Source organism: Zonotrichia leucophrys, chromosome 13 (assembly GCF_028769735.1).
Source record: "Zonotrichia leucophrys gambelii isolate GWCS_2022_RI chromosome 13, RI_Zleu_2.0, whole genome shotgun sequence".
NCBI lineage: Eukaryota > Metazoa > Chordata > Aves > Passeriformes > Passerellidae > Zonotrichia > Zonotrichia leucophrys.
Window position 1 is genome coordinate 885160 of NC_088183.1, and position 23810 is coordinate 908969.

The 23810-nt window shown below is 60.1% G+C and overlaps 1 protein-coding gene across 3 annotated transcripts in view; it reads right to left on the minus strand.

The window, feature by feature from the left end:
- ARHGAP26 (Rho GTPase activating protein 26) overlaps positions 1–12820 on the minus strand; it is a 99397-nt gene extending 86577 nt beyond the window's left edge. For all 3 annotated transcript variants that reach the window (XM_064724611.1, XM_064724609.1, XM_064724610.1), the window contains exon 1: positions 12509–12820. In XM_064724611.1, coding sequence (XP_064580681.1) covers positions 12509–12662 — 154 coding nt within the window. In that variant the 5' untranslated portion in view covers positions 12663–12820. The remainder of the gene's footprint in view (positions 1–12508) is intronic.
- Positions 12821–23810: the final 10990 nt, after the last annotated feature.

Here is a 23810-nt window from a genome sequence, read left to right on the forward strand (position 1 = left end):
GAGTTAATCAGTGATTGAGGATGGGCTGGCAGCTGCTGGCAGGTTCCCCCTCTGAATCATCATGAGCAAATACATAAAACCAGATGGGCAGAGCCCACCCCACCTCCAGCACAGCTTCTGCCATCGTGTTCTGCACAACAGCCCGTGGAGAGGCTGCCACAGCTTGGCACAGATGGAGGTTAGGGGGTGCCAAGGACAGCAGGGTGACCCCAAGGAGCAGGGCCATGGGCACAGCCACCAAAGGCAGAACCCCCAAGGCAGGGAGAGTGGTCCCACAGCCCCCAGAGCCCATTTTGGTACCTTTTCCCACACACACACAGCCTCACACCCATGGAGACCAAACCCCAGCACTTCATTTTCACCAAGTTCACCAGCACACATTCCTACACAGCACACCTCGAGCAGACAGCCCAAAACTGCTCAGATGTGCTAAAACACAAAATAACCCAAAGCTCTGTCCAGGATGCCCCAGGAGGGCAGGTCCAGGAGGTGCCCAGCTGTGCCCTGCAGCCAGGGGAGTGCTGGGCATTGCTGCCAGCCCAGGGCAGCGCTGGGCACTGCTGCCACTCCCCTGGGCACTGCTGGGCACTGCTGCCACTCCCCTGGGCACTGCTGGGCACTGCTGCCACTCCCCTGGGCACTGCTGCCAGCCCAGGGCAGCGCTGGGCACTGCTGCCACTCCCCTGGGCACTGCTGCCAGCCCAGGGCAGCGCTGGGCACTGCTGCCAGCCCAGGGCAGCGCTGGGCACTGCTGCCACTCCCCTGGGCACTGCTGGGCACTGCTGCCACTCCCCTGGGCACTGCTGCCAGCCCAGGGCAGCGCTGGGCACTGCTGCCAGCCCAGCATCCCCGTCTGCCCGGACCCCAGGCTCAGCTGGCCCCGTATGGCAGCGCTGGGCACGGGGACACAGAGCCCTGTGTGTGCTGAATGGCACCATTGACAGGCTCCAGCAGCACATCAGAGCTCAGCAACACGCTCAGGACATGGAGAGTTTCACAGGGTTTTTAACAGATAAAGGTTCTGCACATCCTGAAAAACAAAGCTGTCCCTTGGAAGGGCTGCCTGGCTGCACAGCTAAAATTATCCCTGCTGCCCACCAGCCCAGCACCCCGGGCACCCCCAAATCAATAATGCTCACACTTGTATGGCAGCTTTGCCAGGCCAGGACGCTTCTGCAAAGCTTCCCAAGATTCCTGATGGATGGCACTGGAGAGCCAAGGGAAATGAAGGCAGAAGGACCAGCAGGGCCAGCCCAGAGTGCCCAGTGTGCCATCCTGCAGCAGGGCCAGCCCAGAGTGCCCCTGCTCTACATTAATCAGGTTATTTTAACGAGCTGCAGCAGCTCCTGACTCAGACACCACTGTGGGGAGTGGACAGAGGTGCAGATGCCAGGTGGGATGAAGGGCACTGATGGCAGCTGCAGTGCCCAGGAGCTCTGGTGTGTGCACCACAGGTGCCAGGCAGCACAGCCTGCCCTGCCTGCAGCCAGGACACGCAGCAAACAAAACCCAGGAATGATGTAAAGGACCCTGGAAAGGCTTCCCATTCCTGGAGAGCCTGAGCAGACAGATGTCTGCAGCTGCAGGAGGCACAGCCCAGCGAGTCCTCACTCCCAGCAAGGGGCACAGGGCTCAGAGAAACACGGGCATGCCAGAGCCCTCCTGGCAACCCTGGCAGCCCCTCCACAGCCCAGCATGGCCCTGGAAGACAAGGGGCCCAAAGCAGCACCCTGGCAGGCAGCGCCCAGGCTGACCATCACCATGCAGAGATCCAGCACATGGATCAGCAGAGCCCCCAGCACTGAGCAGAGCCCTGCCCAGGGGGTTTCCTGGTGCTCTGCACGAACATGGCACATCCCAGCCCTCCCACAGCCCCAGAGCATCACTGCCTGCAGCTCCTGGAGGGGCTCAGCCCACCCAGCACAGGGCAGCATCCCCCGGGTGCCACCCCCAGCTCTGAGCTGGACACGGAGCGTTTCGTGCACTCAGCAGCAAAACTAAATGAAACGGGATTTCTCCACTTCCCCACCCAGCTCCCATGTCTGGCACTTCTCCCTGTGCTTATTTTTGCTCACATCCTGGTGTTGTTTGATGGCAGAACCCCCGGCCTGTCCCAACCTGCAGCACAGAGTCTGGCAGGCAGGGAGCCAGGCACCAGAGCCACAGCAGCTCAGGTGGGAGCAGGCACAGGCTCTGAATGAAATCAAGTGTCAATATTCACCACTGCAACCCAGAGCAGGGATGCATCCAAACAGCAAACACAGGCAACAGCCTAAGTGCCTGGAAAACATCAGGGACATGGTAATGAAATGGAAAATTCCCACCCTGGCTGGCATTTCCACGGGCAGCCGGCTGCACCAGCACACAATGTGAGGAAGCTGCAGTGAAAATCCATCCCTGTGTCCCAGCCAGGCCAGGGATTTGGGCACAGTGCTGGCTCAGAGAGAGATGTCAGAGCTGCTGAGCACAGCTGTGCCACTGCACCGAGTGCTGACCTTCAAACCCCAATCCCTGACTGCTGCTCCCAAAACCAGGGTTCTGAATATCCCATTTCCCTCCACCTGCACACTGCCCCACCACCCCAGGCCGGTCATGTAAACGCCTCCAGCCTTACACCTGTGAGTAAAGGTGTTCCTGTTTTACTCACAGCTCCCCATGGCCCCCAGTTCCCTCACTGGGAGTGCAGGTCAGTCCCTACCAGCACAGCACTGCTCCAGTAACTGCAGCTTCTCCTCCAAGCGCCAGGAGAGGTTCAGGTTGGCATCAGGAGAAATTTCCTCCTGGAGAGAATGGTCAGCCATGGCAAGGGGCTGCCCAGGGAGGTGGTGGAGCCCCCATGGCTGGAGGTGCCCAAGGAAGGACTGGCTGTGGCACCCTGTGCTCTGGGCTGCTTGACAAGACACTGATGGCTCACAGGCTGGACTTGATAATCCTGGAGGTCATTTCCACCCTCAATCATGGTGTATCTCTGTGATTCCTCTCCAAAGCCTGGCACGACCCACAGGAAGGCTGCAGATGACTTTACCCTTGTCACCACAATATTTCATCGACTGGAGCCTGGAATCACATTTCATTAGGACAGAACGCCCTGCCCGAGACAGCTAATCGATTTAGAGGACACTAATCCAGAAGAAATTTGCTCCTGACCCAGGCAATGCCCATTAGTGGAGCAGAAGGGGGTCTGGCAGGGGGGGCTGAGGCAGAGCCCCTGCCAGACCAGAGCAGATTGCCTCAGGCACTGGCCCTGCTTCTGGATTAGTGAGTTATTACATCTAATTAGCTAATAGGTGGGCCACAGGGAGCTCCCTTGATTTCCCAAGGGGCAGGACCAAAGCATTGGGGTGCCCAGGGGATGATGGGTCAGAGACCCCTGTGCCCCAGGTGGGGAGGGGACCAGCACCCTGTCCCTGTGGGCAGGGGGGACAGGAGACCCTGCAGGCACCTCCCAGTCTGGCCATGGCACGGGGCAGTGCCTCCCTGTCCCCTGTCCCCATCCCAGAGCCAGGGCAGGGAGCAGGGTCAGCTCCTCAGAACTGCTCTGCTCAACCTCCTTCCTCCTCCTCCTCCTCCTCCCAAGGAGGCTGCGGAAATCCTTTTGTCGCCGGTGCTCCTCCACCTCAGCTGCAAGAACAGGAAAAATCCCACTGTGCTCGCAGGAACATCAGTGGCCAGTGAGTCAATTTTTCCTGCTTGGGCAGGAAAAGAGAAATATAAATTGAATCTCTAGTGGAGCCTAGGGAGGCACGCAGGGTGAGGACAGGGATGCACAGCCCAGGGTGTAGCACAGAACCGTGGAACAGTTTAGGTGGGAAAAGCCCTCCAAGATTCTCACATCCTGCTGTTCCCCCAGCACTGCCAAAGCCAACAATCACCATTGTCGTCACCTGTAAAACCCCTGCAGGATGGTGACTCCACCACTGCCCTGGGCAGCCTGTGCCAGCATGTGACCACCCTTTCCAGGAAGAAATCACTGCCTTTAACCTGGGCTTTCCCCTGGAATCCATGGGAGAGACACCCAAAGCTCTGCTCTGCAATGGTTGGGATTTTGTAAAACATTGCTTAGCAACCAGCACTCAGCGAGGGCATCGCTCTGGCCAGACGCTGCTTCAGCGAGAAAAAGAATGAAAATCCAGCACAGGGACAATGTAGCAGTGAGAGGAAAAGGCACACACCAGCTCTTTTTACAGGTCATTTGGCCCAGAGAGCCCTCACACCTCCCCCATTGTGGATCATGGAATGCCAGACTGGTCTGGGCTGGGAGAGACCTCAAAGCTCATCCCATTCCACCCCTGCCATGGGCAGGGACACCTTCCACTGTGCCAGGCTGCTCCCAGCCCTGCCTGAGGCTGCAGGGAGGGCTGGGGAGGCAGGGAGGGAAGGCTGAGCAGGCGAGGAAGGCTGAGCAGGTGAGGAAGGCTGAGCAGGCAGCCCCAGCCCTGGGCTGTCCCTGGTCCCCACGCTGTGCCCACCGCTCCATGCCAGGGCCAGATGGTCTGGGGGCTGCTGTGCTGGAAACCTGCCTGGCACCACGGCACAGCATCCCCTTCCCCCTCAGTCCCCACAGCACAGAGCATCCCCTTCCCTCATGGTCCCCATGGCACAGAGCACATCCCCTGCACCCTGGCATGCCAGGACCCCCCAGCTCCCGCTGGGAGCCAAGGCAGGGGAGCCAATTCCCAGCTCCTCCAAGCCACGCTGGAGAACATCCTTGCCATGAACATCCAGGGTGATGGAGACCATCCTTGCCATGAACAGCCAGGGTGATGGAGACCATCCTTGCCGAGAACATCCTTGCCATGAACAGCCAGGGTGATGGAGACCATCCTTGCCATGAACATCCTTGCCATGAACAGCCAGGGTGATGCCCTAAAGATCTGCCCTTGTCAGAGCCCACGGGCCCAGGGCCACCAGCACTTGCACAGAGCAGGTGGAAACACCTTTGGTGTAGGGAGTGTGCCACGAAAACAGAGAAAACATCCCTGTCCCAGGAAAACATCCCTGTCCCAGGCAGACAGGGAGAGCATCCCTGTCGCAGGAACACAGAGAAAACATCCCTGTCCCAGGAAGAAAGGAAAGCACCCCTGTCCCAGGAGAGCACCCCTGTCCCAGGCAGCCATGGAAAACACCCGTCCCCGGCGGTGACAGCCGCTGGCGTGCCCGGGGGAGGAGGAGGGGATGATTCACAGCACAGTGAACAAGCTGTGCAGGTTCCAAGCTGTGCAGGTTCCTACGAGCTCCCCCTCGCTCTGCCTCCCCTCCCTCCCACCCACCACGGTCACGCTACAGCGACTCATCACAGCCAGGAAAAGGGGGGATGAAGTAACCCAAACCAGCCAGGGATGCCTGGCACAGCCTGTCCCACCACTGTCCCCTGTCTGTCCCACTGCTGGATGCTGCAAAGGGCCCAGAATGCCCAAACCAGAACCACAGGGCTTGTTTGGCACCACTGGCACCACTGCTGCCCCCAGGCATGGTGGGTGACTGAAGCCCCCCTGCCACGTGCAGGAATGCCAACCCCTGAGCAGCCCTGCCCTTCAGGGAGAAGCACACCCTGATTTTAGGGTGCTAACAAAGGGGCTGGGGGTCCCCCTGTGCCAGCCAGGGAGGGTCTGGCACACAGCAAGGGCAGAACCACCTTGCCCCATGCCATCCCTGGTACTGAATCAGCCAGGGAAGCACCAGGTGTGCCAGCCTGCAAAGGGCACAGGGACAGCACAGAGACAGCAGGCACTGTGTGCCAGCCTGCACAGAGCACAGGGACAGCACAGGGACAGCAGGCACCTCCCAGCCTCCACAGCAACCATGGGAACAGCATCTCCTCACTCAGATTCCCAACGTCACTGCGAGCTGCTACAGCAAAGCAAAGGGAAAAGGGGAAACCTGAAGAGCCCACCCCTCCCAGCCCATGTCCAGGGCACACAGGTGATGCCACACACCTCTGGGTCTGGCAGCACTGCAGACACAAATGCAGAGAGATGATTCAGGCTGTGCCAGCACATCTGCAGCCCTGGGAAAACAGCCTTCTGACCCAAATCAGGCACATCTGCTCCATGCTGGAGGCACGAGCAGGGCACAGCTTGTGGGTGACTCCTGGTCACACAGGGACATCCAACCTGGCCAGAGTCCCTCCCTGCACACAGGTGGGCACTCTCAGCCTCCTCCAGCTCTGGCAGTGCCAGCCCCTGCCCCTCAGAGCTGCCCTCTGTCCCAGGCCAGCCCCTGCCATCCCAAAGGGCTGGGTTTAGCCTGGCATGGCACAGAGCTCAGCACAGGCCCTGCAGCTCCTTCAGGCTCTGTCCCCACCCCAGCTATGGGGACACATGCCCAGAGGTGCTCTGTGGCACGCTCCCCGTTACAGAGATCTCCCAGCCCTGTTAACGAGCCCTCTGTCAGCACAATGTGAAAGATGGAATCATGAACAGCCTCTCCTGCACACCCAGCCCAGGTGCTCATGGGGCTCTGTCAGTGCTGCTGACAGCCAGACCCAGCCCCACATCCCACAGCACCCACCCAGTGCCTCCTGCAGGAGCCCAGGAGCCCACCCTGCCCTCCCTGGCTCCCTGCAGCAGTCCCCAAACCTGCCAGCACTGTGGGGTCGTGCCTGAGAGATGGGGAAGGTTCCCTGGGGATACAGGGAGCATTCCTGGGTGTGAGGATCCTCCTGCATGGACCACAGCCACGGCAGTGCACACAGGGAACCACTGCAGCATCCAGCACAGAGAGCTCCCTCTGACACTCAGCAGAGCCAGGTGAGATAAGTGTGCACCCCTTTGGAGCCAGCCCTGCCCAGTGGGACAAGTGTGCAGCCCCCTGGAGCCAGCCCTGCCAGCCCTGCTGGTCCCTCCAGGGCTCCCAGTGCAGACCCACCATCACCAGAAGCACCTCCCAAGCGGGAATATGCTCCTGCTGCTGATTTCCACTGGGGAGGAAGAGGAGGATCAGCTTGTGCTCAAACTGAAGCACACTATTATCACCTGTCCTGTCCCTCGTTTGAATAAAATCCCAGACAAGTTATTAAAGATGTGGCTGCACAAGCCACACAAGTCATGCAAAGGAGGAGAGAGAAGTCCTTGGTGCCTCTGGCTCTGCTGGTGCAGGACTGGCTGAGCCATAACCATGTCCCTCCTCCACAGCCCCAAGTATTCCCTACACCATTTCCTACAGGAATGAAGAGGGAGAAAGGCACCCTGGCAAGGAGAGCCTTGTTACTCATTACACCTCAGCTGGGGGAACAAAGCAGGAAAAAATCAAAGTCAATCATTTTAGCAGCCAAACCCAAAGCCACGTGCTTTCCCTGCGGTTTGCAAGGCAGAGGGAGAGCCCAGGGGGGCAGGAAGGGACTCTCCCCTGCCCATCCAGGCATGGAATGGGCTCCTTGGAAAGGCATGGACGCTCCAGGAAACCCTCCCTGTGGCAAGGGAAGGCGCTGGGCAGACACAGGGAGGCTGGGCAGGACAGGAGGGTGCCAGGCTCAGCCCTGGGCAGGCACAGGTGACACACCTGGGCTGCCCCAGCACCATCTCTCACAGCACAACCCGAGCAGGACGAGTGCCAGCGGTCAGGGTAACCCAGCCAGGTGCTCACTGCTGGTTCTGCACCCTCCAGCAAGCACAGGGCTCCTTCTCCTCCAAACTGGAGCCTGCAGAACCCAGCGCTCTCCTGCCTGGGCAGGAGCACAGCTCTGGGCACCCAGGTTTGCACCTGCACAAACAGGGCAGCTCCTGGAAAGGCCAGACCTAAACCTGTGCACCTTAATCCCTCTGCACCAAGGTGCTGTGAGAAGGTTTGGGCTGTGACTGTTTTCTTCAGGGACCAGAACAGCAAGAATGATGAAAATAACATAAAGTGGGCTTTGGATTCCTTCTCCCCAGCACCAAACACCTGGGGCAGGAGGGCCTGACACCCCAGATGGCAGCAGGTCACAAAGCAGCCCCAGGCTGGGACCATCTCAGCACAGCCAGGGCTTTGTCCCTGCAGGGTCACAGCAGCCTGTGCTCCACCTGCCCTGTGCCCACCCAGCCAGGGGGACCAGTGAGCTGAACCAGGGCGTGGGGAGCAGGATGCAAAAACAATGACAAAGTGACAAAGGGGGCAATCCCCGACAGTTTCCTTATCGAAGCCCAAGCCTTGTTTGTGTCAATTGAATTGAGTAAACACTGGGCAAAAGTTTCACTTTCGCTTCTGCTGCAGATCCAGGGGCAGCTCCATCCAGGACAGGCACTGCCACCCCACAGCCAGGGGCACAGACACCCCATAAAGGCTCAGTGTCACCAAGCAGCTGCAGAGATGGGGAACAGAACCCGTGAGCAAGCACATCCCTGAGTCTGGAGCACCAACAGCACCACCAGGAACCAGCCCAGCAGCCCACTGCACGTTTAGAGCTGCACCAGAGCAGGATGTGTCCCAGGAAACACCCAGAGCTGCAAAAAGCCCGGCTGCCATTGCCATGGGGCAGCACAGGACAGTGCAGGCACACAGGGGGCAGCTCATTAAAGTCACACCCTGCAGGCACAGACAGAAGGGACAGCACACCTCTGTGACAGCAAACCTCAGCTGCTCCCCACAGCCACAGGGGACACGCTGGTGGGGGCAGAGCTGGCATGGCACCTGTGGGGCAGTGCCCAGCATGTGCCCCAGTGGGGCCAGAGGGGTTCCCAGGCACTGCAGGACCCAGGTCCAGCCCAGCATCACCCCTCAGTCCTGTCCCTCCTTGCTGAGCCCTGCAGTGACCTGGCCAGAAAAGTGACCCAGAACCCCAAACCAGCCCAGCTGTGCCCTTCCCGTGGGAGCCCAGGGCATGGCACAGCCCCACTGGGACCCAGCCCGTGTGCCCTGTGGGGAGGGGGCTCTCAGAGCCGCCCCAGCACACAAATTGCAGCTTGTGCCGTGGGAGCAGGGCAGCAGCCAGGGCGGGGACAGCTTTGGTGGCTTCAAATTAGTGCCTGCGAGTTGGAAAAGGAAAACAAAGCAGCAGAAACGTGGCAGGGCACCAGGCTGCAGGCAGGGCCTGAAGGGGACAAGAGCCCCATGGCCACCGGGACATGGTGCCCAGCAGCACAGGGAGGAGGAGGAGGAAGAGGAGGGTGCCAGGCTCAGCCCTGTGCCACAGCACAGGGGAGGCAGTGGCTGGCAGCCCTGCAGCCCCACATCCTCCATCCCCAGGTGTGCTGCTGGCTTCCCAAAGCAAACTGGGCACACCTCTGGGTGCCCAGGCTCAGCTCCCTCCGTGCCAGCACAGGGACCAGCCTGCCTGCCCTCACACGGGCACAGGGACATGCAAAGGGATGAAATCCTCCAGCATCCCTGCTCCTGACGGCCAGCACAGCCCCTGTGCTGGATGGAGAACGAGTTTCACGGCATCCAGGCTTCCAGTTCATTATTTATGTCACACTTGAAGTCTCTGCATCTGCAAAACTTTCTGAATAATTTATGGATGGTGGATCAGGGAGGAAGAGGGACACGTTTTGCTGAAAACCAGGTCACTGAATACCAGCCAAGCAGCAAAGGGAGACAATGGAAACAGGCACAGAAACTCGCTGGGGGAAAAAGATCCAACAGCATTTATGTACACACAGACACACACACACACTCCAGAGATGCCCTTGGCATCTGAGGATATTTAGCAGGACCAGCCCTTCAGCAAATGAGGATCATTTTCAACCTTCTGAATTTATTCTTTCTTCTCAGGGAAGGAGAAAGTGCTGTGAATCATTCCTGTTTCTCTCTGTACCTACACTGAGGGCAAAAGCAGGGCAGAGCAGCCCTTTCAGCAAAGCCTGGCAGAGACTTTGTTCATGTCCTCACTCCAGTCTCACCATCCCTGCACGCCCGTGCCTTGCTCTGCCCAGCTCTGCAGAGGGCTCTTCCTCCCTCCTCATCCTCCTCATCCTCCTGCCCTCACTGCCCACCCAGCAGCCCCACAGTTACACGCTGTCCCCACGCCTGCCCGCACACAAAGAGGATGTGAAACGTTCAGCCAAAGAGGCAAGAGGAAGGAAAAGGAGAGAGGATATGGCCAAGCCCTCACGTAACTCTGGCTGCAGGCAGGCACTGCCCCAGGGCCCAGAGACCCCCAGAGCCCCTCACTCACTCACTCACAGTCCTGAGCCTGGGTCTGCTCCCCCAGCCTGCCCAGCTCCACAGCCACGAGGCACAGCAGCAGCTGAGGAGCAGCATGGGGACAATGACAGCGAGACAAGGCCACCATGCCCAGCCATGGGGACACAAACCAAAACCACCTGGAAACACACTGGAAAATAAAAGCTGGCTTAGAAAAGCAAGTCCCTGGTGACAGTCAGGAATGGCCCCAGATGGGCACTGGCTCAGGGGGTGACATGCCAGCCCCTGCAGCAGTGACACAGATACAGCAGCCAGCCACAGGCAGCACAGCAGCTCCTCACCCTGCAGCTGCACACTGGGATGGGCTGGAAGGGCTCACACAACACACCAGACCTTGGAGCTGTCACACTGAGGGTGACACAGGTGGGGACAGCCAGCCCAGATCCCACCCAGCAGCAGGGATCAGTCGGAGCCATCACAGCCCCCAAAGTCACCCCTAGAGCAGGAGGAGGATGCACAGAGGGCCCAGAGCATCCCAGCCAGGGAGGGGACACCCCTTCCCAGCCTCCCTGCCCCACACGGCCCAAAGCCTCCCCCAGAGCCCCCGGGGCCACCTCGGTGCCACACGTGCCAGGGAGGTGGCACAGGGCAGGCAGGGCAGGCACTGATTTACCCTGCAGCACAATCAGCATTCTTGCTGTCCCTGCAGCCTGGGCACCACTGGAACTCCCCCAGCCCTGTGCAGGAATTAAGGGCTAATCCAGGAACACATTCAATAGGAGCTACAAAACAATTCAGCCATAAAAACATCCTTATCTCCAGAGGCCAGCAGCACTCTTCCTGCCCGTGCAGCACAGCCACGGCCACAGCCAGGGGACAGGAGCCCAGAGGGGCTCACAGCACACCCCAAAACCCTGCACACAGCGTGCCCAGGGCCAGAGCACAGCCAGCACCCCAGCCAGCACCTGCTGCAAGCTAACTGAGTAAGCCAGAGACATCTCAGGACTCAGCAGCTCACTCCCAAAATGTATTTCTGTGAAGAGCAGCGCTGCATGATTTATTCTGGGGTAAAATGAATGCTACAGGCAGGGCCAGGCACTGCTGCCTTCAGCAAAAGCTCCACAGCAGAACGCAGCCCAGACCTGCAGAACCGTAAATGCACCCACAGCTGTCGGGTTTGAGATTCTTTTAACCCCAAATGCCAAGAATTGGTACAATGGGAGTCCCTGTAAGCCAGATGTTACCAGCTGCTACTTCAGCACAGAGGAGCTACACCCATGGGGCTCGCTGTGAGACCAGAGGGGAGGGAGCAGAACCAGCCCTTCTGGGAATGCACAGGGTGCTGGGAATGCTTCACCTGCCCCTGCACCCCGGGGTGACCCCGGCCAGGCTGGCTCACGGCAGGTGATGCTGCAGGGGCTCCATGGCACCTGTGTCTGTGACGTGCCCCTGGCACAGCCTGGTGACCACGTGTGCTGCCAGCGTGCTGGGTACTGGCACACCTGGATAGAGAAACGCCCTGTGATTTGGGTGAAATAAACTCAAAAGCAGAGCAAAGCCCAATGACCCCATGAGGGAACAGCAGAAACACAGCTTGGGGAGCACAGCACTCAGCACAGCACCCGAGGGCACAGCCCAGCCAACGCTGGCAGCCATGTAAAGATGTCCCCAGCCCCGGCCGTGGGGACACGAGCAGCCCAGCCCGGGCATCGGGGAGGAGCGGGACGCTGCCAGCCACAGGTGAGGGTGTCCCCAGCCCCGGAGCCACAGCTGCACCGCTGCATCCCCCTCCCACCCGGTTTGCAGCTCGGCAGCCACCTCCGCTTCCCCTGGAGACAGAGAACAGCCCTGGAGGGGTCCCCTGGTCACAGCCAGGAATGGCCCTGGAGGGGTCAGCCCGGGGACTCCGGGCATCCCCACCCTGGGCGGACACGGGACAGAGGCCAACCGGGAGAGGGGCACCAGGCACCAACCCATGGCCCCAAAAACCGCCCCCAAAGGATGCGACCCCCGAGGGCCGCGGACCGGGACCGGCTAGGGCAGGACCAGAACCAGAACCACACACGTGCCAAGGGACGGCGGCCACGCACATCCCGATGGAGCAGGGCCGGAACGCCGCACGTCCCGATGGATGCGCCCTGATGGAGCACACATGCCTGGACGGACCGGGGCAAGGCCGTGCTTGTGCTGATGGACCAGAACCAGGACTGCGCTGTGCCCATGGACCACGGCCGGCACATCCCGGGCACCGCGCGCGTCCCGCTGGACCGGACCAGGAGCGGGAGCAGGCACGGCCCCGGGCCCGGCCGCAGGGGGGGCTCGGGTGGTCCCGGATGGAGCAGCCCCGTGCGGGGGCAGCGCGGGCCGGGCGGGGCTCGGCGGGCGGGCAGGGCCGGGGCCGGGCGGGGGGCGCGGGGTCCCGCAGGGCCGCCCCCAGCCCCGCACTTACTCTTGAGGGCGGCGACGAGCGACTTCCCGTCCTTGATGAGCTCCTTGATGAACTTGTTGGTCCTCTCCAGCTCGGCCTCGTGGAAGCGCAGCCGCTCCCGGAACTGCGGACTGTCCAGGCAGCACTCGCTGAACTCCAGCGCCGGCAGCCCCATGCTGCCCGGCACGGCGGGGGCGAGCGCGCAAAAATCCGGGGAAGATGCAGAACGGAAGGGCTTTCGGGGCGAGGCGCGCGGCCGCCGGTGCGGGCGGGCGGCGGGAGCGCGGTGCCGAGCCAGGCCGAGCCGAGCCGAGCCGGGAGCGGGGCCGGGGAGCGGCGGGAGCGGAGCCGCGCGGGGGCGGAGCCGCTGCGGCCGCGCTGGGGCCCCGCCCGGGCCGGGCCCGCCCGAGCCACGCCCCTCAAGCTGCCGGCCAATGGGCGCCCGTCATCGCCGCTTATCCCCGCCCTCTTCGCCCGCTCGACCAATCAGCTGCCGGGGCGGGGCGGGGCCGTGCCCTCCCCGCCGCTCCCGCACCTGGGCCGGAGCCGCCGCTGCGGAGCCGCCTCTGCCCGGGGCGGGCCCGGCCCTGCCCTGCCCCGCTCCCCGCGGCCCTGCCCCGCTCCCGTCCCGCTCCCCGTGACCCGGCCCGGCCCCGCCGCGGGGAAACCCGCGCCCGGCCTGCGGGAGCGCCCCTCCGGCCCGCCCTGCGCCCGGCCGGGAGGCGGCTCGCGCGTTTCTGCTCCCATCATCGCACATCTGTGCGGGAGATTATCGCCCGGGCTTAGTGGTGTGATCTGAGAGAATGAGGCCGTAATCTCCTGGAAGGGCTGGATGTGGACGGGCTGCGGCAGGAGCTGTAGGGCCCTGTCCCTGCACCGTGTCCCCGAAAGCATCGGCCCCGGTGCTGTCACCGCTTCCCTCCATAGAGGATGGATGCCGTCACCGCTTCCCCAGCCGATGGCTGTCGCCGCACACACAGCCCCGGTGCCTTCTCCGCACAGCCTTGAGGAGCACGCCAGGAATGCGGCCCGGGCCAGCAGCCGCCTCCTTGCCGGCCGGGAGCTCCCCGGAGCGGGCACACGGCAGCTGCTGCTCCCCGCGGGGCCGAGAGCTGATCCGGAACAAGGGGACACACCGGCACCGCCAGCGCCATCCCCCGGGCTGGGCACACCCCAAAATAAACCCGGCACCAGAGCCGGCACCCAGGCGGGAGAGGAGGGCCCCAAGCCCCGGGCCGGAGCCGCAGGGATGCCGGCGGTGATCTGTCCCCGGGGCTGTGAAGCTGTGACCTGTCCCCCCGGGCCCTGACCTGTCCCTGGAGCTCTGACCTGTCCCCTCGGGCTGTGACCAACAGCCACACCTGCGGACAGTCCCCGAGGGCTGCGATCCCCGCTCAGCCGCCCCGGGCAAGGCGAGCCCCACTCGCTGGCCCCGAGCATTCACTGCTGTCAGCTCAGCCGTGACCGGCACCGGGCCAGCGCTCCCGGAGCTCGGTCCGGCCCTAAGCTGGGCTGGCAGCACCGGCTCCGGCCACTCCTGGTGTTAAAAACTTCATCCGCCTGTGTTTTGCAGCGGGTGGGTGCAGGCACAGGAGCCTGACACCGGCTCAACCTTTTGTCCCTGTTTTTCAGCCCTCTAAAGCACGATTCCCTCCATCCTCACAACACAGCCTAATTCAGGCTGAGTCACCGCCTTCAAATATGGCTTGTGAGCCACATTTTTTTGGATGAGGCCTCCTAATTATAAAAAAGGATGTAATACTAATTACATGCTTATCTTGTAGGCAGGATATAAAGTTTAATGAGCTGTCATTTACGCCATATGCACCCATAAAAGCATGAGATGTTATTATTTGGATTATGCTCCCTAATTCTACCCTGCACAAAGCCACGGGAGCACTATTTTGGTTTTATCCTTCTCCATCACCATTGTTCATATTTAAAAGTGCTCCAGCACTTACTGCTAATAGAGAAGAACCTGTAACTAGATTTATAGGACACTGCCTTAGAGGCTGCAAATATCTGGGGCTCGAAATTGAATTTTTTTCAGCACTTTTCCAGTGCCACAGAAAATGATGATGCTCAGACTGTCATTTTCTGATGAGGACAGAATCGAGGCCATACAAAGCTCTGCCACACATACCACTGGAACTGAGGCCTCGGGCAGGCAGTGAGGAATCTTCTCCCCTTTTTCTGGCTGCATTCAGCAGGAGACATTCATTGTGTTTGAGCTCCAAATGTGGGAGCAGGGCAGCAGGACTGGGGAGGAACAGCCATGGACATCTTCCAGCCCCATTTCCCTGGGATTGTGCATCCAAACTGCAAAAGAATGCCATAGAATATCCTGAAAAACAGCAGTCATTGAGCCCAGCTCATGGCCCTGCAGAGACACCCCACGAATCCCACCACATTCCTGAGAACGTTTATCACTGAAGGGAAAAATAAGCAAACAAACACCCCAGACTCGCACATCCTCCTGCCTGTGGATGCAACAGCTTGCATCCCTCTGTAATCCCTGCCACGTTTGCCTGCTTTGATTTATTGTTCCGAGCAGCTGGGCTGTCTCACCCCCAGCTGGACACGGTGAGGGGATCCAGCAGCACAGGACAGAGCCCTGGCCACAGGCAGCCCTGCTGCCAGCCTCGGCAGGGCTGGGCCCACACATCCTCCCCACAGAGCTGTGGCTGCCCTCATCCCACACTCCCACCCCTGAGCCGTCCTTGACCACACATTAGCACATTCTCCCTCACTCACCAACCCACATCCCACAGCTCGCTCGCCCAGGGAACATCTGCAGAAAACTACTCCAGCGTTAAAATAAAAAAATAAAAAGAGAGAGCAGTTTCTACCTAGATTGGGTGACTGTGGATCGAATAACTGCTGGTGCAGGGGTGGGGGCTGTGGAAGGAAGGGGCAGATTGCCAGAGGGCAGGGCTACGTGGGATATTGGGAAGAAATCCTTCCCTGGGAGGGTCTCAGGCCCTGGCACAGGTGCCCAGAGCAGCTGGGGCTGCCCCTGCATCCCTGGCAGTGCCCAAGGCCAGGCTGGACAGGGCTGGGAGCACCTGGGACAGTGGAAGGTGTCCCTGCCATGGCAGGGTTTAGGACTGGGTGGGCTTTGGGGCCCTTTCCATCCCAGACCAGTCTGGGGTTCTCTCCCTGCAGTAGCATCAGCCCAGCCCCAGCTGCTCTCCCCAGCGTTATCTCTGGGTGGGTCCCACAACCAGCTGGATCCAACCGGTTTGTTTGAAAAACAGCAATTCTTTCCAGAGCGAGCTCTCGGCTGGATCAGCTCCCTGATGTGAGCGCAGCATCCTCCCACCTCCGCATCCCGTCCTCACGGCGCGGCACTGTCACCGCTGCCGTGACACATCCACGGCTAACGCGGCACGAGGAGCCCCTTCTCCTCCGGGAAAGCGTTCTGCCAGTCAGGTTCAGCCATCGGGGAAAGCTGCAGTGACAGCGGGAGCGGGACGTGAGGAGCAGCCCCGTCCCCGTCGGCAGCTCCGAGCCCCGCGGCATCTCCCGGCTCCGTGCGGGCAGCCCGGAGGGACAGAGCCCCATGGAGGGGCTGCCCCGAGCCTTGCCAGGGAGATAAACCCTCACCCCTGGCTCTCCTCGGGGCATCTTGGAGCCTCCCTCCCCTGTCCCACCCTGCAAAAACCAGAACCCGTGTTAGAGGGGCAGGGAGGGTGGAAAACCCCCTACCCACCCACTCGGGCACTAATGCATTTCATGAAAGCCCAGGAGACAGCAGCAGCAGGCATCCCGACTGCCAGAATGCAGGAGCTACAGCAGAGGATTCCTGGAATTGCCCTCAGGCAGCAATGTTCAAGGTCTGCTTGTTATGTGGCTGTGTATCACACTCACATCTTCCCTGCTCCCAGGACTCTTTTTGTTGGGCTAGACACAGATGAGGCATTGTAGATGGCAAAAATAAAACAACCCTGCTCCAGATAACCCATTAGACCACCATAAGGAGTGCCCTTGAATTCCCCATTGTAAAGCAAAGGGTGTGTGTTGGCCTGTGGCACTGACAGCCCTCCTTAATCCCTGATCCCTGACCTTGGGCCTTTCCTTGGCTGTGAATGCAGCTCTGGGGCAGACACCCAGGGCTTCCCCTTCTCCTGTGCTACCCTGAGATGTGCCGTGGGGATATTCTTGTCTGAAACTCCTCCATGTGACTGCAGCAAACAGCCTCGGTGACACCTCCAGCGTGACAGTGCCCCCTCCGCCGAGCGCTCACGAGTAGAACATGATTTCAGATATTGCTATTTCAGAGTGGAACGGTACTTTTCCTCGCTGCGTTGCACCTCTCACAGTCACACATGAATTTCCACCCCCTCAATTCCTTTTTTTCCCTTCTGCAGCTCACTTCTCTCCCTGCGCTCACTCCTCCTGGCCTCAGGCAGATTTGCAGGGGTGGGCGAGACAGACAGGAGACGGGAACAGCAGTGACACAGCTGAGTGCCTGCAGGGGGACAGCTCCCCCTGAAATAAAAAGCAAACCGGGCTGGGGTCTCTGCTCCCAACCCCTCTCCAATTCCCAGCTCATCAACCTCCCATGAATTTTTGCAGGACTCATCATTGCCACTCGTGCTGCCAAGTCTGCCCAGACACCACAGGTTTGGAGCTGGTTTTGGAGCTGGTTTCCCATTGAATGGAAATATCAATGCCATCTCCTGTTAGTCAGCCCGTGGTGCCACAGCAATGCCCACATCCAGCTCCTTGCAGCTCCCTGAGCCCGCGTTCATGCCCTGGGCCATGAGTTCCTCTCCCTGTAACCTCAGCTGAGCCCGAGCCTCTCCTGTTCCAGCTAATTGGCTTCAGCTCCTGCTCGTGCTGTGCCGCTCTCACACCCGCCTGGCCATGCCCAGGTCCTTGCTGTGCCACCTCTGCCAGGCTGGCACGTGCCTCTGCCAGGCCTGGAGCTCCAGGGAGAGCAGGAGTCCCAGGACACGGCCCCAGGCTGTGCACCGAGGGGAGCTGTCTCCAGAAGAGGCGCATTCCTCTCATTGTCCTGGCAGGTGTCAGAGCAGATCCAGCAGGACCCGGCTCTGTGCAGGAGGCACAGGGACTGCTCAGGCTGGAGAGAGGCTCCTGGGGCTCTCAGCCAGTGGGGAAGGATTGTTTCCTTGGATTCCTTGTTAAAAAGAGGAGAAAACTCTTCAGCTGTGTGTACCCCTGGCCCTGGAGCTGCCCTCAGCTTTGCTGCCCTGCTCCTGTCACCCTGCGTGGGTGGCACTTCACCCAGCTCTGTCAATTTTGGGCACAATTCCCTTGAGTGCTGCTTCTCTTGCCCTTCCCCAATTTCAGGGACAGCTTACTTACATTTTTGCTACTTCATTAAATTTAAGCTCTGCTCCAACACCTGCAAACCTCCCTCCTCCTGTCGGAACGTGTGACCCCAGCCCTGCCTGCTGGCAGAACCTCACACCAGGATCCTCCTCAGGGCACAGGGTACTCACAAACCCCTCTGGCCTTTCCCAGCCTGATGTCAAGTCCGACTTTTGTTTCCAGGATGATCCTCAGGGTGCTGGAGCCTGGCTGCCACTCTCAATGTATGCTTTGTGTCCCCTATTTCAGTGCTGAGACACAGCACACAGAAATACAGAAAACCCACAACACCTCACTCTGATAGAAATGGTTTTGGAAAAAGAGCTGGTCATAGATGTTCTCTAAATTCCCTAGGAGGAAAAGAAAAGGCCTGACAGGTGCATTTTGGGCAGTGACAAGGCATTGAGCAGCTGGCCAAGCTACAGTTAAACACACAAAGTCAGAAACAAGCTCTCAATTAAATGGAAAAGTGAAATTAGTCACGCCCCTGGGAGTCACTGCAGTGCAGGAAGCTGAAATGGAAAAGTAAGGGAACCAAGGGCTATGAAATTGTCAGTGATATCCATGGAAGAAGTATTTAAATAACAGGGTTAATTATAAAGATGACAAAGTTTCATTGTCAGGAAAGACTGAACAATCTGCCTATTCTTACTCTCCTTTTTGGGAGAAAAATACAAAATCCCCCCAAAGGCCCAACCAAGCAGCTGCCACTCATTTCCCCTGCAGACACAGAAGATCAGCCTCTCTCCATGTTCTGCAGGGGAGCTTTGGTCAGGCAGTGCTCCATGGGTGAGCACAGGGGCTGTGGGGAGGACAGGGACCCCAAGGATCCAGGGCTGTGAGTGCCTCATCCCATCCCAAAAACCTCCCCCGTGTCCCTTGCAGATGGAGCAGCAGCAGGCAGCACCCAGAGGGGCACCAAGCCCAGAGCCAAGGCAGGAAAGCTTTGGCCACCCCCTGCATTAGATATCCCCATGTCCCACCCCAGTGCCCTGGGCCTCACAGGAGCTGGAGACACAGCCCAGTGATCCAGGGGCGATCCCAGCAGGTCCCAGTGGCTCCAGGGGGGATCCCAGCAGGTCCCAGTGGCTCCAGGCTGGGTGACCAGCACAGCAGCCCCAGGCAGAAGCTCTGCAAAGCCAGAGGCACCAGAGCAGCAGCATTTATAGCCCACCCCAGGCTGGATCCAGCAGCACTGACACCCTGCAGCTGCTGCCCCTGCCAGCAGCACCTGTGCAGAGCAAGCCCTTCCCTGAGAGCACCTGGGAGCCCAGAGACACCAAAGGCATCCAGGGATATCCCATTCCACGCCCTGCCATGGCAGGGACACCTCCCACTGCCCCAGGTGCTCCCAGCCCTGTCCAGCCTGGCCCTGGGCACTGCCAGGGATGCAGGGTCACCCTGTGCCAGGGCTCAGCACCTGCACCACAAAAAGCTTCAAGGACACCCCATGCCCGAGGATTCCTGTGCCTAGGGAGGCAGGAGCCATGCCAGGCACATGGGGGCTGCTCCTCACAGCCCCTCTGGAGGGGTGTGAAGCCATGTGAAACCTCCAACCACTTCACTGGGGTTACATTATCACAAGACAATTCCAAGGAGAGGAATGTTTTCCCAAAATTTGTCTAACCACTGGAAAAATGTCACAAACCACTGTGAAATTGAGCTGAAGCTGTGTTTCCAGGAATTAGAAGCAGAAGTTCCCAAACCAAACTCTAGTTTCCTTTCTGGAGGGGCTCCAGAGGTGTCTGCTGTGCATTAGCCCTGGTGAGCCCGTTCAGGGATGGAAGCTCTGCCTCTCCCTGTGTAAATAGCAATTTCCTCTGCTGCTGCTCAGCCCTCTGTGCTCCCTCTCTTTCTGCCTCTGCTCCTGGAATCTGGATGGGGATTTTCCTCTCTCTCCCCAGCACCCAGAGACCAGCCCTACACACAGGCCACTTTGCAGCAACTCCCTCCTGTCAGCTTCAGCGCAAATCGCTTTAATTCTCATAATTAGGCAAGGCCACTGCCTTTCCTGCATAAAAATATCTTCAAACAGCTTCTCGAAATTCCTGTGGAAATCCCCACCAGCTATCCCTGCCTGCCCGGAAGCCCAGACAAAGGGATTGTTCCTGGGGCTGGGGCTGGAGGAGCCAAGTCCTGGTTCCCCCTGCCTGACCCTGCATCCCCCTGGTGTCATTGCACCCTTGTGGTGTCACTGCATCCCCCTGGTGTCACTGCACCCCCTCAGTGTCACTGCACCCCCTCCGTGTCACTGAGCCCCCTCAGTGTCACTGCATCCCCCTGGTGTCATTGCACCCTTGTGGTGTCACTGCATCCCCATGGTGTCACTGCACCCCCTCAGTGTCACTGCATCCCCATGGTGTCACTGCACCCCCTCAGTGTCACTGCACCCCCTCAGTGTCACTGCATCCCCATGGTGTCACTGCACCCCCTCCTCAGTGTAACTGCACCCCCCCAGTGTCACTGCGCCCCCTCAGTGTCACTGCACCCCCCCCGAGTCACTGCACCCCCTCAGTGTCACTGCACCCCCGTGGTGTCCCCACCCTCTGTGCCCGTGTGCCTCAGCCTGTCCCAGGCTCTCAGCACATGCCCTGTCCCCTGCCCTGGGCTGTCACGGCACACGGAGCGGTGGCATTGCCGAGGGTGACCGCAGGGTCCCCAGGGCCGGGATCGCTGGGGAATCCCGGCAGGGCCGGGCCAGCCGGCCTGGAGGGGCAGGAAGGGCCGGAACGGAGCCGCTGCGGCCCGCCTGACTTACAAGAAAAGGGAAGAAATACCAGAAAACAGATTTACATTTAAGTTAATGATTATAGGAAGGGAAGCAAGATCCGGGAGCTGTGCCAGGCTGTCCGGCAGCCGCAGGACGGGCACTGCGGCTCCAGCGGTGAATCCAGGGCGGTTCTGTCCCTCCCGGCCGGGGATGCGGCTCCTGCCAGCCCCGAGCATCCCAGGCTGGAGCCCGGCAGGGCCCCGGGGGCAGCGGGACCACAGCGGGCACGGGCGATGCCACTCCCGGCCAGGGCCGGCTGTGCCCGCAGCCCCGGGGGGCGCTGGGGGTGGGACACAGCCCCCGAGGAGCAGCGTGGGGTGGGACAGGGCCCCAGCGACACCGGGGGCTGTGCAGGGTGGGTGGGACAGGGCCCAGAGACACCAGGGACTGTGTGGGGTGGGTGGGACACAGGCCCAGTGACACCGGGGACTGTGCAGGGTGGGTGGGACACAGGCCCAGTGACACCAGGGACTGTGTGGGGTGGGTGGGACACAGGCCCAGTGACACCGGGGACTGTGTGGGGTGGGTGGGACACGGCCCCAGTGACACCGGGGGCTGTGCAGGGTGGGTGGGACACGGCCCCAGTGACACCGGGGGCTGTGCAGGGTGGGTGGGACACAGGCCCAGTGACACCAGGGGCTGTGCAGGGTGGGTGGGACACAGGCCCAGTGACACCGGGGGCTGTGCAGGGTGGGTGGGACACAGGCCCAGTGACACCAGGGGCTGTGTGGGGTGGGTGGGACACAGGCCCAGTGACACCAGGGGCTGTGTGGGGTGGGTGGGACACAGCCCCCGAGGAGCAGCGTGGGGTGGGACAGGGCCCCAGCGACACCGGGGGCTGTGCAGGGTGGGTGGGACACAGGCCCAGTGACACCAGGGGCTGTCACATTGGCTGTGCAGGTCAAAATGACCCTCATCGTCTCCATTATTTTCCAGGGGCAGATTTCGCCTGCCCCAGGGTGCAGTGTGAGGTGTCCAGCGGGCTGGGGCAGCCCCGGGGTGGGCACAGAGCCAGCCCTCGCACCCTCCTCGCTGGGCAGAGCCAGCCCGAGCACTGCCTGCCTTGGCTTTCACAGCGCTGCTGCCAGAGGACGTGCCCTTGAAAGGTGCAGATAAGATAGCAATGATGGGCAGCAATTCTGTTTGCTGTTAAAAACACCCGGTGCCTGCAGAGCTCCTCATCCCATACCTGCTGCCAGGGCACTGTCCCTGGGCCTGGCACTGCCCCCGGGCCGGGCAATTTCAGGGGTCCTGAGGTGCTCCCGGCTCCAGAGCAGCCCTGGGGGATCTCACGGGCACCACTGCCCACTCTGCCTGTGCCCAGCTGAGTGCCAGCTTGCCAGGGCCGGCATGGAAATGCCCATTAGCTGTCTCCTCTCCAATCCTGCCTCGCAGACAGCAGTGGTTCCTTTGCCCACAGAGCTGTCCCCAAACACCAGTCACAATTTCCAGCTAACAGGTCTGGCCCTGTCCATTCCCCTCCTGTTCTTGGCCCTTTGCTGTCCCCATCCCATGGCAAATGCAGGTGGGCCAAGGGCTGAGCTGATCTCATGCCTGTTTATATTCATGTGGCTTCTGAGATTTGGTTTGGAACCATAAAAATATGTTATTTACTGTACAATTAAATATTTGTTTCCTCGTGGGTTGGACTTGGGTGAACTGCAGTTTCTACAATATTCTTTAAACATGACTTACACTCTTCCTCATTGCCTTCCTTTTTGTACCTTCAATTCCCTCACTCCTTGTGCCTTTATCAGCTGCAGGGAGGTTTGCCAGGGGCTTCACATAGCAAAAAATTAAACAAAAAAAGTTAATATAACAACCCCAAAACACAAATGCAGACTATTCCTTAATTACTTAGAAGTACTTCCCCTGCACATCCAGCCCAGCCTGGGCACCCAATTACCGTGTTGATAACGGTGGTGGCAGTGCTGTGACACGCTGGAGCTGGCTGTCACTGCCTGTGCCTGCACATTATCTGCCTCACCAGCCCTTCCCAGGGCTCTGTGTTTAGCTCTGATGGCTGCTGTGTCCTGGCAGGGCAGGGCTGGGCAGGGCTGGGCTCCCCCTGGCACTGCCGTGTCCCCAGCAAGGTGGGGATGCTGCTCCATGGGCATGGCACCAGCTCGGGGCTTCTGCCAGGCTGCCCACATTGAATCCATGGTGAGGTGGGTGGGAATGTCCTGTGCAGGGCCAGGAGCTCCCTTCTGCCCACCTTGGATCCATGGTATGATGGGTGGAAATGTCCTGTGCAGAGCCAGGAGTTCCCTTCCAGCTTCTGTCAGGCTGCCCACCTTGGACCCATGGTGAGGTTGGTGGGAATGTCCCATGCATGGCCAGGAGCTCCCTTCTGCCCACCTTGGATCCATGGTGAGGTTGGTGGGAATGTCCCGTGCATGGCCAGGAGCTCCCTTCTGCCCACCTTGGATCCATGGTGAGGTTGGTGGGAATGTCCTGTGCATGGCCAGGAGTTCCCTTCTGCCCACCTTGGATCCATGGTGAGGTGGGTGGGAATGCCCTATGCATGGCCAGGAGTTCCCTTCTGCCCACCTTGGATCCATGGTGAGGTTGGTGGGAATGCCCCATGCATGGCCAGGAGTTCCCTTCTGCCCACCTTGGATCCATGGTGACGTTGGTGGGAATGCCCTGTGCATGGCCAGGAGTTCCCTTCCAGCTCAGGCTCTTCCATGATGCCCTGATTAGGTGACTCCTAATTTTTCTGCTTTTCAGGCCTCCATCTCTCAAAGCCAGTGCAGAAGCCCAGCAGATTTCCCTCCCTCCCTCCCTGGAAGCAGAGGGGTTTCCATCCATCCATTCACCATTCCCAGCCGGGGCAGGCCCCGCACAGCCCCGCACTCAGCCCAGGCTGCAATTCCCCGGGTTAATTGCCAGGATGCCAGTGCAGGGGAGAGACAGAGATTCCTTTGTGCCGGCTCCAAATGCCTCTGTTCCAGGAGAATGGCTCACAACCGACCTTGCTTTGTGTGCCCAGCCCTGGCTTGACAGTGTTTGCACAAGTAGCTGGGCTGACAAAGACAAAATGAGGAATTCTTGGAGATTTTGGGCAGTGAGGTATCCCCTGCAGCAGCCCTCAGACACAGCAGCCCCAGTTCTGTTTTCCCCATGGGTTCAGATCAGAAAATCCAGTGCTTCAATGAGCAATGACATTCTGAGTGAGCCCCCACGCCGGGGTCCTGGGCTGCCCTCCCTGCCCTG